The following is a 17014-nucleotide window of genomic DNA, read 5'->3' as shown; positions in this document are numbered from 1 at the left end:
ATTTAGAGTGCTAAATGAAACTATGCCAAATAGGATCATTTTAACCTTATGTAAATAGGGAAATGTAAAAACAAAACATGAATAGAACAGTATTGAGATTTATTCAATATTATTATACAAAAACTATAGTTTTATACCTATGGGAAGTTTTTGGTATTGAGACCACATTACTATGTCATTAAAGAGTTTAATAAAATAAGCAATTAAAACCCGACAAGTTTTGTAAATCGTACAACTTACGAAAGCCAACAAGCATACAGTAACAAATTTGCCATTTGTATTCTGGTTTATCACTTATATGTTACAGTTGTGACGTTATCAAAAAAATAATATGTGTAATTAATTGTTAACAGGCTTTTTTTTTTTTTTTTTGTAAACCTTTTAGGTACCAGTACCCCTGTTGATGTAAGTCATGCGACTTACGAAACTTGTAGTTTTAATTGCTTATTTTTATTAAACTCTAATTACGTAATAATGTGGTCTCAATACCGAAAACTTCCCATAGAACTACTAAACCACAGAAACTGGCATTTGCATATAGTTTTACATTTTAAATGAAGACCAGCCTGAGTGTTTTCTGAGAGCTTCAGCATCTTGAAGATGTAGCATGAAGGGATGATCATCGTTTCCATTTTTGCTTATGAAGGAGCACTATGTAGCAAGATACTGCTTTCAAAATATCCCACCATGCCTTACAGCTCTACTTATATGGTCATCTTGTGCTGCCTTTTGTATCTGAATTTGCTCCTCTCCAGATACATATGAATGTCAATTACTGTGCTTTTTAAATGTGCTTATAGTAGATGTTGCTAACTGCAAAGAAGCACCTGTATCAACTGATGTTCGCCTGCATCTAACCACTTTAATGCTTACAATTTAAATACAGGAAAATGTTTTTTTTCTGCATCCCTGGCTTTTCCTTTCACATTTTTTTTAACATGTCTCAAAAGGAAATTATTTTTACCAAGTAATTTGTACCAAGCACATCAAAATACTAAGGGAGTCACAGTATATTTAGCATTTTCAATCTAAGCTAGCTGGGAAATTATGTACCCTTAGTTGGTGTTAATGATTGAAGGTGGCAAGTTTGGGGGATTCTGGGAATTACCATTTTAAAAGTTTTTGCAAAAGAGTTATAAAAAAAACAACACTGAACAGTAGTGTTAACTAGGATGATTATTACACACACAGCTCCCAGACCTATAATAGGTCTGGTGTATTCTGTAAACATCAGGAGGTTCTATTCATTGGTGTATAAATCTGATGTATTTTGTAAACATCAGGAGGTTTTATTCATTGGGGAAAACTGAATGGAAAAAACTTCCAAAAGAACAGAGGCATATGTAATGAAAGATGTGAATTAGAAGTTGATTCAATGAGATTGGAGCTGAAATTTTGATGAGTAGCAGAAGTAGAGGAGTGGTGGCAGCCAGAATCAAGGACCTCTATGGGAAAGGGATTGGAGAGTAGCAGTGAGAAAGAGGTCATCTATTAAATCAGATAATCTAGATAACCAGATTTATTGAGCTCTTTAGCAATGGTGCCTTATCTACAAAATACACAATTCAGTAGAATATTATTGAAGTTCTACACAAAAGGTATTTTCTTCTTGAAAGAACTGTATAAAGAAAGCTGTGAAGCACACATTCACAATCCTAACTTCAACAAAAACAACTGCCTGAAACTGTCTCAATTTTGGAAGTTATCCTAACTAATACTCACTATCCATGTGTTTAATAAATTGTAATTAATTATTTAAATTTAAAATATTCATCTTTAATTTATTTTTTAATATCTATTAATACAGAGGGAGTTATTCTCCTGCGGTCATAGCACATATAATATCACACTTTCAATTTAATTGTTCTCTCTTTTTGTGGTTATCTTCCTATAGTGTATTGAAAATTGCTATGAAACATAGCCAATAATTCTACAAATAAACAATTTTACATTGTTTATTTGTAGAATAAACAATGTAAATGTAAGAAAAGTGACTTCTGTAATTATTTAGCATTTTGTATATAGTCTTCCAATTGGATCTCAATTTGCAAATCTAGTCAAGCATTTTGAGGGAGGTTTGACTGCATCACCTCAAATCGAACAACATTCTAAGGCTGGACAGATTGTAAATTCAGAATGTCGAGTTGAGCATAAGAGAACTGTCAGAATAAAAAACAATACATTTTGGAGACTGAAGAGGATCCAGACTTGGTGTGTTTGTACCAGAATAGGCTAGATATGAAAGTCAACCCAAGGGGAGAAAACTGATCTTCGATGGTAAGTGAAATATTATCCAAAGAGAGAGAGAGAGAGAGAGATATGGAAGGGCAGAAGTTAAGCCCAACAGCTTTAGCAAGGGACTAGAAGGCAAGCTTACCATATTTCGTATTTCTGAAGTCTTTTGGATTGAATGATTATTATTTTTACAGCTGTTAAAGGTTGTAATTAAGTGATTGAGAAGCTGAAGATTTAACTTGAGTCATTGAATGTATGCTGAATTTCTGTCTCTGACTGCTTTGGCACATTTGAAGAATCAGAGCCAGATAGGAGTCAGAGGTTTAGAGTGGAGATTAAAGGAGCCCCCTTCCTACAAGAATAATTTCAGTTATTCGATTAGAGCAAATGCTTGGATTAGAAGAGCAAAAGCAAAATTCAGTATTACTAATGCAGTACTACAAGGCATGAGAATGGCCTTGAGTTGCCAAGAGGAGAGCTAACATCAGAAGGATATTTGGAGCAAGTGCTGTTAAAATAAAGGACCAGGGTGTTAGGAAAATTATAAGGATAATCTGGTATTCCAGGTTGGTGAATGACTTATGTTTAATTAATAATGAAAGCAAACAATTCAGCCTCAATTCCAGCAGGACCTGTGAAGTTAAAAATGGAGATAGTTTGAATTATGGACATATCAATGATCTAATTAGATTCCAGCAAAGCCTTTAACAGTGTTCCACATACAAACCTGTTGATAAAGATGGTATCATTGACAGTTCACTGTATTTTGAATGCCAGATCAGTAATAAATTAACAAAGGATGTGCTTTAGATATTAATTCTTATTAAGGTACTGATAAACTTTCAATGACTTGCATAGTTTAGTTCATTCAAAAGATAACTCATTCTTCTTACAGTGCTGTTATTGTGCATACATGCACATATCAGATGATATAGAACTAGTTTATATAATTTGGAAAAATTTTAATCATATTTGGGCTAAGGAGGAATATTGTGGTACAGCAGATAGATGCTCAATACAGCTAACCCTTAGGGACCAGAGAAACAGGTTGTTACACACACAAGACTCAATATAATGAATGTAGGAAAAAAAGATTACTCTTCACACTTCATTTCAATGAAATAAAGAAAGCAGAAACAGAATAGAAATGATGGAAAACAGAATAAAGGAAATAACAGGAAACAGAATAAAGGAAATAAAACAAAGGAAATGAGCCAGCCTGGTTGGCTGAGTGGTTATGATCCCTACTCTCCAACCAACAGGCTGGAAGAAGAATGATCTGTAGCAAAAAAGTTGCTATGGTCAGAGTTGCCAAGAGGAGAGCTAACATCAGAAGGATATTTGAAGTAAGTGCTGTTAAAATAAAGGACCAGGATGTTAGGAAAATTATAAGGATAATCTGGTATTCCGGGTTGGTGAATGACTTATGTTCAATTAATAATGAAAGCAAACAATTCAGCCTCTATTCCAGCAGGGTCTGTGAAGTCAGAAATGGAGATAGTTTGAATTATCGACATATCAATGATCTTTTGAGTGGAGATTAAAGGAGCCCCTTCCTGCAGGTCTGAATCTTACTGTGGGCATGGAAGTTTGTGACTGTCTTCAGGTGGGAGATGAATTTCATTGATGTGTGAGACCACCTCCCCACTTATTAGAGGCCTGAAGTGGCTTTAAAAAGTTCAATGTTTGGGCTCTAGAGCAAGGTTTCTGGACTACGTAAAAAAATAAATTAAAAATACCAAAAAATATATATAATTAATAAAAAATCCTTAGCCCAGCCATAGTACAAATATACTACTGGTTTGCAAATAACCTTACATGGGTGGGAAAAAATAATAATAACAACAGAAAATTGTACATCAATGACAGAACACAAAGGACTGGCAGGAACCAAACATGAAAACACACCAGGATATAATTACGTTGTCTCCTAGTATGCTGCTGAAATGCTGGCATTATGAAGGTTTACTGTGTTTTTGAACAACATGTAATCAGATAATTAATAGTAGGTACCTGCTGGATGTATGTTCAGGACACAACTAGTTATTACTAACATCATATTCCAACATAAACATATGCACAAATTCAAACAGAGAGAAGACGCAAGAAATAAATCTAAATCACAATGTTATTATTCATAGTGATGTTTTCCGAATGGCTCAGGACATAAGAGTATGAGATTAGAAGTGATCACCATTTACTTTTAAGCAGGATAAAACTGAATTTCATATCGACAAGAAGAGCGTGTAAGAAAGTATATAAATGAATCAAATGTCAGTAGTTTTCAGATGTGAACTCTAGATTAAAATACACAGAGCTATTTCAAGAAGAAATGAAAAGTTTGAAAACAAGAACCAAACCCTAGAGATTCAGTGAAAAACCTGAAGAAAACATTGATTCAGCCAGAAAAAGGTATGTGGTGAAGTTATCTGAAAAGAAAGAAAAATCAAAATTCCATAATGCACTCAGGAAGTTGAAGAGGCAGTGAAGAAAAAAGAAGAAAGCATATTAAAAGTTCCTGGCAAGTGAGTCAGCTTGTGCTCTAAGAGAATATAGAGAAAAATGTAAGAAAGCAAAGAACTGTAAAACTAGCTAAACAGAAGTCATGGGAAAATTTTGAAAATAACATAGAAAATAGATATGAGGAAGGTAACAAAATATCCTGGAAGCTATTAGAAATGGAGAAAAGAGTACTGCAGAAGGAATAAGAGATGATCAAGGTGACATGAAAACTGAAGATAAAGATATTAGATGTCTAGAGTAACTAGTTTGAAAGATTAGTAAATGGAACAAGCAGTGACAGCCCAGTGGTAGAAACCCAACAGGATTGCAATTGGAAGTAGAGAAAGCCATCAAAAACTTGAAATGTGAAAAGATAGATGGAGTAGATGATGCTCAAATATAGAGATGTTAAGATATTCAAAATAACATTTTTTCTGTAGAAAATATTGTTAGTTCAGGTAATTGAAAATGAAATAAAAAATGTATAAAAATATAATTTATGTTGATATTATGTTAAAATGATATTTTACTGTAAGAATATGGTAGCAATACTTGTAGTTTCACTGTTAGTGGTTGATTAGCAAGACCATAACCCTTACCATGTCCCATGGTTAAGTCATCAGCAGAATCAGCTTATCATTTAGCAGCAAATCTGCTAAATGTACATACCTTTCTACATTGTTGGAATTAAAAAATACCTGTAGACTGAGTGCAATGAAATAACGATCAAGTGGAAAAAGAAATTTCATCACATTGCAATTAAAAGTATCCAGTTCTCCATTTTTGGAAAAATGTCTCTTTGCTGTTCATGATATATGGCTCTCATGATATCATTTCATGCAGGTGTAAATTGACAGAATACAGCATATGCTCTACTGTGATTATGGAAATGAACAGCTGAGAGAGAGAGAGAGAGAGAGAGAGAGAGAGAGAGTCACTAATATTCTAACACAAATTTATTTTATATGTTATATTTAGAGATACATGCTTTAATAAAATATATAAACAGAAGCTTAATTTTTCATGTGACTGGTATAGTGAAACACTAAACACACAGGCCTAGGGAAAGAACCTGTAAAAAGTTAGGTGAAAAATATAATATAGAACCTAAAAAAAAAAAAAAAAAAAAAAAATTAACAGAGGTAAAAGTTTTATACAATGGCTGCAATGCATAATTCGGAAGGCCTGGACAGAGAGTCAAACTTTAGATCATTGTAGTGGAGCTCTTCTAGTATCCATCTATAAAAATGGGGGAGGAGGGGAAATTGAATGTAAGAATTACATAGGAATTTTCAGGCCAAACAGAGGTTGTCAGGATTAGATTTTCATCTTTAAGAAAAATAGCTAAGAAATCATGGGAATATAGCAAGGATCTGTATATTTAAGTTTTTTAGATCTGGAAAAGGCATATGACAAGGTACCATGAGAAAAGCTGTTCAAAAAGCACTACAGTTATTTGGTATAAATGGAACATTACATCAGGCAGTATTCAATCTACATTTGAGTCTTGCAACTCACATGTAAACTGAATTTGGAGAAGAAAGATTAGCAAAACAAGTGTTCTTTGTTAGATTATCAGGAAAAAGATTCAGAAGACCTAGATCTAGATGAATTGATACAGTATAAGATGCCTTAGAATACAGAAATATAAGAGCTGATAATATTGGAGTCTTCACAGATAACAGATTAATTTGGAGAAAAATTGTTAACAGAAGTTAGTAATGGTGCAACTTTTTCATGTAGTGCTATCACAATATGCTGTATATTCCATAAGGGTAGATATCAGGAATTTGATGATGATATTGCAAGACCCTATTATCTTACCTACACCTTAGGACCAGTGAGGGAGAGAACAGCAAGTTGATATTTTCAGAAATATATAGGAAAAAACAGACTTGTCAACACTATTCATTATAATTGAAAGCAGTGCTTAATTCAGACTTAGTGATTAGTTACTACAATAACAATAGATGCACAGCCATTTAATTAAAAAACTCACCTCTTCTACAGAGTATGCAGCAGCACTTGGTACAACTTTTTCTCCAATTTCTGAAACCAGTTCTGCAAAAAGTTTTCTATCTTCAGAATTTATTATAGAAGCAATTGAAGTTCCTAATACCTGAACTTTGTATTTTTCAAATACACCTTTCTTCTGCAATTCTATACCACAGTTAAGTGCAGTTTGGCCACCAAAATTCAATAAAATACCATCTGGTCTTTCTGATTTGATAACCTATATTGAAAAATAACATTTAAAATCATACTTTAAACCAAAATGAAAAAATCATTGTCTTAGATAAAACAAGCATAAAAAAAAAATAGGTAATGCATTTTATTCCCTTATAGGGAATAGGCAAGGCCATTTTAGCCCTATCTAAGTTTTGGAGACTAAGTCGGCAGTTCAATCTCCACTGGAAGCCAATCAGAGAGATAGCTGGCCCAAATCTATAACTATAACTTATAACTAATTATAAGCACCAACTGATGAAGAGACTAGCAAACAGGTTCTGCCATCTCTTGATACCCAAGCCTAACAGGATATGTTATTGTCTGAAATAGCGTGGGTTCTATGGTCAATTTTCTCAAGTTTATGGGATGAAAAATCCAAGTTTCCAGGAGAAAAAAATCTGCTTGCCAATGCCAGAGACCGACTAACTCAGGAACTGATTGAAGAAAGGCTTAGAAAAGACCCCTCTATTGGTGACTAGACTTTGAACTTAAGTCTAGCACAAAGGATGCAACCACCACTTCCACTGAGCTACGCAGGCCCTTATAAAACAAGTATTTATGGTGTTAATATATAAAAGTAATGACTATTACATTTAATACTAGCATATCAGCTTACAATACCCTTCCTCAAAGATAATGTTCCTGCAGAGGATGACAGTAACAGAACACATACAGATAACAAGAGGCTATCCTAAAGGAATGTTGGACCAGGATTTATTTCCTCTTTTGATACATGAAATTTGCAATAGTATATACAGCCAACATAACATAGTAAATCTATGAATAATCAAAATATTCTAAATAATTAGTAATGGTATATAATTATGAAAACAATTACAATCACAGAAATGTGGATATCATAACAGCATTTCTATAGGGTAACAGCATTCAATATACCAAAATAAAATTAGTTGATATAAAAATTGAAATGACTGAAATTTCAACATATTCTATATACCATATTGTGATAAATTTCATCTTTAGAATTATTAATATCAGTTAAAATTAATTTGAGAATAAAAATAACCACCAACTTGAATCACCATATATAGATGGACACATTGTACATCACAAATCCTGGATTCCATCCATCTAGAGGGGATTATATTAAAATGATTTATTCCTTGCTCCTGTAAATGGTCATTCAGACCATTCACAGGAGCTCAACTATTTAAGGATATAAATACCAAATTTCAATAAAATACTCTGGATAACATTATTCAGGAAAAACTGAAAGTCTGAAAACAAGAACCAACCTTGGACATTGTCACAAACCCTGAATAAAACACCAATTGATTAAATTGTTAACAAGAATAAACTCAGAACTCCTTGGTGGACCTAGGAAGTTAAAGAGACAGTCAAGGAAAAGAAGAAAGTGTATTGAACGTTTCTTAGAAAATACAGAAAAAAATGGATATGGCACAATATTATATATTTTTTTTAAAAAAATTTCTTTGATTTAAAAGATGGAGTAACAAAATGACTTGCTCGAAATACAAAATAATGCAACTTCAGCCCCCATGATAATTTTAGTTGAAATGATCCATCTTTTCTTGAATTCATTCACATCATCTACATTCACCACCTCCAAAGGTAAGGCATTACAATCATGCAACAGGCTCTACGAGAAAAAAAATCTAGCTCATCTCTTTAGACAGCATTCATTCTTGACTTCTATGGATGCACACAAGTCCTCACCTCACTCTCCATAAAATAAATTCCATCTACTGGTCCTACATAACCCTTTCAGATGTTAGAAGATCTATCATATCACTTCTTTCTCTCTTGTCTGCCTAGTTTGTAGACTAAAAATTCTCAATCAGCCTTCATAAACTACATTTTACAGTAATTGGAATATCTAACATTTTCTTTTGCATCCTTACCTCTGAAAATCTGCATCACTTCAGAAATCAAGAGATCGGATCTGAACACGATAGTTCAAGTGTGATAGTATCAAGACCTTGTAAAGAAGCAAAATAAGTTCTTTATCCTTATATGTCAATGTCTGTTTTTCAGCACTGCAACCATCCTGAGTTGTTTGCAATCTTTGCTATAAGATACATAAAGTTCAACTTCCTATCTACTAAAACTCAGAAATCCCCCAGCCTGATCAGTTTCTTCTAGAATGATCCTACATTTATAACATGCAACTGGAAATCACATCACAGAAGTGATCCTACATAAGATGGTATAACTTTAAGATGGTATAATAAAGATAATATAACTTTATTTACTCATTTCAAACCGAAAGCCATTCATATGCTCAATTCCAGCCTATCGAAATCATTGTAAGTGCTGCATGTCAGTCCATTCCTCATTAATCTACCTATCTTTGCATTAGCATACCTGTATGTCTCTTATGAAATCCTTTCCAGTACATTAATGTAAAGACTGAAGAACAACGTATCAAGGACTACTAACCCCTAGAGTACATCAATGGTTACCTTAAATCTTGAAGACCCCCCCCCCACACACACACACACATCACTTTTTGATCTATCAGTCAGCCATCCTATTATCCGAGCAAGTAGTTGAGAACCCAATTCCATATCCTTCAACTTGTACAACAGCCTTCCATGCTGTTTCTGTCAAAACACTTAGCAAAATCTTTATCAGTGTATCCATTCATCTTGTCTAACTCAACTAACATTATTATAAAAATATTAGCAAGTTACTCAAACATGACCTGATCTTCACATAGTAAAAACCAATGCTATTCATTGAAAAGTACAGATTTTCTGTCAACCCATTTCTGTATGCAAGCTGTTACCAATCTTTCCAAAATATTCAGCACTATTCCAAAGATACTGATGGTCCTATAGTTAGACATATCAGTCTTGGTACCATCCTTGTGCAAAGGGATCATCATACATTCTTTCCACTCCTGTGTAGAGACAAGTTGTATAGCCAACTCAAAGCCACAGATGAACACTCTTACCATCCATGCTGATATCCAAGACTACTGCCAAAGTGAGTTTCTTCATCTGATGTAGTAGTACCTGGGCTCATATTACATACACCAGGTATGCAACATTGAGCTCAGTGTTAGTTCTTAGAAAATGGACACTCATTAGTTGAACCATCTGTTACCTATATACTATCCTCATTAATAATTGATGTTTCACATTAATTCTTTCTTTTACTTGCACCAATAATAGAATCCTTTGGGGTTAACTAGCATGCAGAGCCAGTTTGCTAACTACTGCTAACTCCAAGGAGGTTGATGTGATAATTGTAACTCTTCTGGCCTGTGTCAGAAGAGTTAGTGATAACAGAGTAATTTTTCTATTAACTATTTCAATTAAGATTTATGCAAGTATACTGAAGAGGACGATAAGATATATTGTGGAAGATAAACTTGAACAAGTTGGATTTAGGCCAAATAAAGGTTGTCAGAATCAGACTTTCATTTTATCAATCAAAACACCAAGCATTATGGCAAAAACAAAAATGCTCCATAGATTTTGAAAAGAAAAAAAAAATCTATGTGGAGAAAAGAATCAGCTGAAATGAAACATTCTATACAGCACAACTAAAAACAAGGAACGATTTCACATCAGGTCTGATCTTCTCTAATTCTTCACAACACACATAGTTACTGGTAATATACAGCAATCCCACAAACTGCTGTACCTCTTAAAATCTGAGATGCGAGATCTTATCTCTTAAAAAGAGATAAGATCTTGGATAACAAAAACTAAAATAAATTAGTGAGCCTTCCTATAAAGCTGAGACTGTTGTAAACATGCATATTCACAAGTGTCTCTATGGTTGTGAGACATGGATAAAGGTCAAAGACTGAGACAAATATTGACTTCTGAAAGAACATGTTACAGATTCTTCGAACTGGATGGGTGCAAAAGGCAACAATTGAAGAACTGTATCACAAAGTAAACTGCAAAAAGAATCTAATACAGAAAATAATTCAAAAGAATTTAGTTTTTTTGAACATATCTGTAGAATGGATAACAGCAGAAAGATCAAAACCTTAATGCTTGGAACAATGAACGGTATAAATAGAAGAGGATGGCCAATGCAAGAGGGCTTGATGTAAAAGAGTTATGTGAAAGGGAGTTTGCAGATTTGAGTCGCCTGGCTATGGACAGAGAGAAATGGAAAAGAATGGCGACACAAGTATCGGGAACCAATGGGCACTGGACCCATGGGTAATGATGCTCACTGTTATTACCCATTTTTTTTTTTAGTTTATTCATGTAATTTTCATGATGTGAAACAAAAGATTTTCACAAAACTAGTCGGTTAATCAATAAAATTAGTTTTCCACTCCCTCCCCCCATTTGATTCTTTAACTGTGGAGTAACACTGACAAAAACATTCCTAGCATAACAAGGATTTAAGTTTATAGATGTGGAAAAAAACATACAACAAGATGCCAAGAAAAAAAGTTGTTCACAGTCTGCTCTAATTATATGGGATATTTAAATAGAATGTTACACAGAGTAATACATAATCTATATATAAGTTGTATTATAGTAATTAGAATTAAAAGAAGTAATACAGAAAGGTGGTTTGATTAATATCAGGTGTAAGAATATGATATCAAATGAATAGTGAATTTGTGTAATTAATGTAACAAATTTGACATGAAAAGTCAAATTTGTTACAGCATTAAAATGACAGTGAAAATAGGAAAATGAAATACTTCAACTGCATGTTCAATGGAAAACCTACAGAACAAGCAAAATATTTCAGCTATTTAGTGATGCCACAAATATGGAAATAGATATTAGAATAAGCAAATCTGGTATGGTGGGAGCTAGGTGAATAATTTATATAGAATAAGAAAGAAATCAGACAAAACAACTAGTATACAATACAGTATTGAAATGAATTTTTACTTTATAAATTTGAGAGTTAAGTTAGAAATAAAACAGTTGATTTAAAGACATATTTTAATCCTTTTCCCTTTTTGTCTACTTGTATATGAGATATATATGACTTCTGCATTACTTCAACCTTGGTATCTCTTCCCAGGTCTGGCTCTCACTGATGAGACCTTAATAAATGTCGAAATCGGTCTGGGTAATGACCCTTTCCATTATGCATTGCATTTTATATGCCTGAAAGGAGATGTGCTTTGCATTATGGGATACATACTAAGGCAAGTGATATAAAGTCATTAGCATCTATATATAAGTAGCTCAGACGTGAATATATTTCACATGCAAGGTTGCTTACTTCGGAAAAATATTAAAACCAAGTATGAAATTTCGTGGTATCTGTAATGTATAATATAATACACCCAAAGTAAAAAAACTTTCCACACACATTTTTTTTTGCAAATACCATGCATAAAAGGTAAATCCTATAATGCATTGATATTAGTACTATGGACAAGCCAAATGTTAGACAATTTTGAAGCATTGTTCTAAGAAAAATTTTTCAAGTCATTTCAGCTCTCCAAAAAGAGTAATGATTCCAACCAGAGAACCAAATTCACCTAGCACCTAAATACATTCATAAACATCCACACCTACAGGTGGGATGTGATCCCATAGCCTGTTGAATGGAGAGCAAATTTGCTATACACTCAATCAACCAGCCAGCCAACCAAGCATTAGTGTATCCATTCTATTTTACAGTAGATTTATGTAAAAGTTTCAAATAGCTTTATAATGTTGCTCTGAAAATTTACTACTTGTTGTACTATCAGCTTCTTCATTCTCCTTCGTTATCATCCATTTTATTTAAATTTCTCCCATTAATAATAATTTCCATTTCCTCATCTCCCTCTCAATAACAATTCCATAATATCATCAGTACTTTCTACACTACAGTTGGTTGCTTGGCAGAGTGATGATAATATGCGAGCCTATTGGAAGTCTATTAAGATTTAATCTAACTTCCAATAGGCTTACAAAGAGGAATTCAATGCAGCAACTATACCCTTATGCCTACATAAGGCATAAGGGGATAGTTGCTGCATTGTGGAAGGAATACTACACCCAGTATTCCTTCCATAATTCTTTTCTTATGAATCTCTTGCTCGACAGGATTACACATCCATTTGACTGTCTGATAAGATTAGTACATGCTATTCTCTTTCCTTTTAACAACATAATTCTCATCTGAATAATTATTAGCCACAGTTTTGAAATCCTCAATATGTAGCTTATTGCTCCAATTAATAATTTAAACTATAGGAACTTATTATTGAAGCTTCAGTAAAGTATATATAAAAATCACCATTCAAAGTACATTTTAAATATAGCAAACTATTCATTACTATCGTTACAGTCACCTAGGAGTTTGCTAAAGTGAGTGACAAAACAATTCTGTCCAGGATTTGGTTTTCAGGTCCTCTTTTATTTTGTCTATCCATCTAATTCTAAGCCATCCTTTGGATCTTTTACCTTCCATCGTTGTATTCAGGGCATTAGATGGTAGTCTTTCTGTTTCAATTCTGGTCACGTGGCCAAACCATCGCAGTCTTCCTTCTTGGATTTTGTCTATTATTGTTATTTCTTGTTTTAGTCGTTTCCTTATGTCTTCATTTCTTAGTCGATCCAACAGAAATACTCCAAGTAATCTTCTTAGCCAACCTATTTCAGTAACTAATAATTTTTCTCTTCAGCCTTTTTGAGATTCCAGCATTCAGTTCCATAGAGGAGTATTGGGAGGACCAGTTACTGTATTATGTTAGATTAACTTTTGATTTAGCAGTTAACAAGTACAAAAACTATACTGGTTTATATAAACCTGGTTTTAACATTTTAATGAGTTATAATTATGTGTCTTCCAGTGATGATTAGGTTTTGGGGAATTATTAGACTCAATAGCATCTCAGCAACCAATGACAAAAACAAAAGTTTCACTTACTGCTTTGTAAAATATTAGAATGACAATGTTTCATTAACAAAGGCATAATGATTTTCTTCATGTGTATCCAATAGCTTTAAAATAAATGATCATACAAATTAAAAAAATTTGGCAGAACTTCAGGAAAATGACACTATAAGTACTATTGACATATCATTTGACAATGTTTCTTATTGAAACTAACAAGAATAATAATAAGTTGAATTTGTCTAGAAGCAAAGTAAAGATGTGTGTAATACACGTGACAATGGGATCTCCTACAATGAGTCTTGACTCTATGGAGATTTAATAATAATATATCTTGAACAAATTCAGATACTTATGCTGCAACTGAGAAATGACTACTTGGTTTCAGAAGCAAGTCCTCCTTTGAAATTCCAATATACTAGCAACAACAATCCTACTAAGAAAATTAATGTCACTAAGCTACAGCAAACCTCTTATTCTCTCAGTATTTCACTTTTTTTTTTTTATATATATATAGGAAATTGTCACGGGACCCATACCATATGTTAACAGATTGAAAAACTCTCAACCTTTAACAAATAACACTGTTTTAGCTGCCTACAAAATGTCCACTCTTCAAATGATCAACAGTCATTTTCTGGAAAATTCGTTTACTTATGGATGCAACTTCAAGGTTGCATCTGGAAGAAATTGGAAGTTGGGCTTCACTAAAATTTCAAAAGTTTGAGTCAATTGAAAAATGAAAGATTTATTTTTTATTTAGCATATGGCAACCTACAGGCAGTTATAAAGGTGCATGTACACAAGTCAATATAAGTATGTAAAAAGTAAGTGACAAACAGAGTAAAACAAAGACAATTACACTTTCGATGAACAAGATCGAGTTCCCTGATCCAATCTCTAACAGGCGTTGTCGCCTCCAGGAAGTAGTTTCTTTGATCCATATATGCACGAAGACTACACTCAGTGAAAATATGGTGGATTGATTGATTCGGGTGCCCGCAGTCACACTCTGGTGAAGGAATTTTCCCCACTTGTACAGAAAGCTTGCACATCTTCCATGGCCGGTATGAATCCTGTTCAATGTTATCCGTGTCTTTCAGCTCAATTCCATACTGGGATGTTGAGACAATGCCTATCAAACCAAGTTTCGAGTTGGGCATTAGTATTCATGTTCCATTCCCATTTCCATTGTGCCTCCTCGAAGTGCACCCTGGATAATGCTAAATGAGCTAGAGAGAGATCATGGCAGTAAGTCTATCCATGGATCTCCTGGCTACTAACTACATGCAGCAACAGGAAAAGCTGTGATAAACATATCTAATTTAAATCTTCCACTGAAATCTCCATAGCTCAGTTGATATAAATGAGCTTTTTGGCCAGAAAGACATGGGTTTGAATCCTGTCTATGATGTCAAGAACCTTAAAAGTCTTTTCAATGAAATAATGATTCTTGTGTAGAGGCTTAAGTGCTGTGAGGACGTTATGTTGGAGTTTTAATGGATTTTTTACAACACTCAGAAAGAATTAAATTAGAATTTAATACTCCTATATTTCGTCCTAGTCACTAGGACATCTACGGGGATTACAAAAACAATTAATGTAACACGCACACAAAAACTTACAATACTAAGCCCAACCACGTGGGTGACACTAAAGTCCTATCTAGGTGGAGCGCCCTCTAAGGGCGGTAGTAGGTGGCCTGGAATGTAAGGTGGGACCTCTGGTGATGAGTGTTTCCCAAATCTTCGGAAGCTTAATGCAACCGTATTTGTTAAGATTTGGTTGGTTTCTGAGAGCTGCTGCTGCTTCTAAGAAAAGTCTCTCTTTCTTGAATTTGCTGTGGTGGAGCATGGTGGTTTTCTTCCATGATACTCTGTGGGTGGTGTCCAAAACATGGTCAGCCAAGCCTGAATGGCCATAGTTGTGTTTAACGATGTACGACTTGTGTTCCTCCAGGCAGATGGATGCTGATCTGCCTGTCTGTCCAAAGTACGCAAGCTTACAGCAACAGGGTACTTTGTAAACTCCAGGCAGAGAGAGAGGGGGAGCTGATCTTTCGTAGAACGGATAAGGGTAGCAAGTTTGCGGTAGGGCTTATATGCTGTGTGTAGGTTATACTTTTTTAGTATCTTGGCTATTTTTTCCGAAGTGCCTCGGATGTAGGGTATGGTGATGGCATTTTTAAATTCTTGTTGACGAGAGGGACGGGGAATGGGGGAGGAATTGATTATTTTTTTGATACTGTGTTCACTGTAGCCATTGGAGAGGAAAGTTCTGTGGATGTGGTTAAGCTCAGTAGTGAGGGCGGTTCCACTGGAACAAAGATTGTGGGCTCTCTTGGTAAGGGTTTTAATGATGCCATATTGTTGTGAGGAGTGGTGGTGGGAGAGTTTGTGAATGTGTCTACCTGTGTGTGTGGGTTTTCTGTATACAGTGAAGGCAAGTGTATCATTGGGCAGGCGCGTGACTAAGGTGTCTAGGAAGGGTAAACAATTGTTCTTTTCCTTTTCCATAGTAAACTGGATTCTTGGATGTAGGCTATTGAGATGACCGAGGAAGGAGTCTAACGTGTCTGGGCCATGAGGCCAAATGGAGAACACATCATCTACATATCTTAGCCAGATAGAAGGTTTGAGTGGGGCTGAGTCTATGGCTCGTTTTTCGAAATCTTCCATACAGAAATTGGAAAGGGGGGGTGAGAGGGGGGAACCCATGGCGGTTCCTTCTATCTGCTTGTAGATTTTGTTATTCCAAGAGAAATACCCAGAGTTGATGGCAAAGGAAAAGAGATCTAAGATGTCAGAGGGGAAAACGTTTTCTAAGAGAGATAAAGTGTCAGTTAAAGGAATATTGGTAAACAAAGAGGAGATATCAAAGCTTACCAATATGTCTGTATTGTTCAAGGTTAAATTTTCTGTGAGGGCTTTAAAGTGGGTCAAGTTTTTTATATAGGAAGCTGAATTTCCGGTGAGGGGGGGACAGAGAGTTGGCCAGCTGTTTAGACAGTCTGTAACAAGGTGCATTGGTGGCATCTACTATAGGTCTGAGTGGGGAATTGGGTTTGTGGATTTTTGGTAAACCGTATATTCGGGGGGGATGGGAGCAGAAAGGTGTAACTTTTTTCGTGATGTCAGGGGCCAGGGGCCAGGAGGTTACTTTTTTAAGTAAGATTTTTAATTTCTTAACTTGTGTTTTTGTGGGGTCGTGTTCTAGCAGGATGTAGGTAGCGCGATCGAGG

At 34.6% G+C, this 17014-nt stretch overlaps 1 protein-coding gene across 1 annotated transcript in view; it reads right to left on the bottom strand.

Moving 5' to 3' along the window:
- The window catches only part of r (carbamoyl-phosphate synthetase 2, aspartate transcarbamylase, and dihydroorotase rudimentary), a 489668-nt gene that overhangs the window by 319254 nt on the left and 153400 nt on the right, over positions 1-17014 (bottom strand). The window contains exon 12 of the mRNA XM_090390424.1: positions 6737-6970. Coding sequence (XP_090246550.1) covers positions 6737-6970 — 234 coding nt within the window. The remainder of the gene's footprint in view (positions 1-6736; positions 6971-17014) is intronic.

Source organism: Typopeltis vanoorti, chromosome 3 (genome assembly GCF_054136105.1).
Source record: "Typopeltis vanoorti isolate ZY-2024b chromosome 3, IOZ_Tvanoo_1.0, whole genome shotgun sequence".
NCBI lineage: Eukaryota > Metazoa > Arthropoda > Arachnida > Uropygi > Thelyphonidae > Typopeltis > Typopeltis vanoorti.
The sequence above is the reverse complement of the archived record's forward strand: the minus strand, read 5'-3'. Positions and strand labels throughout refer to the sequence as shown.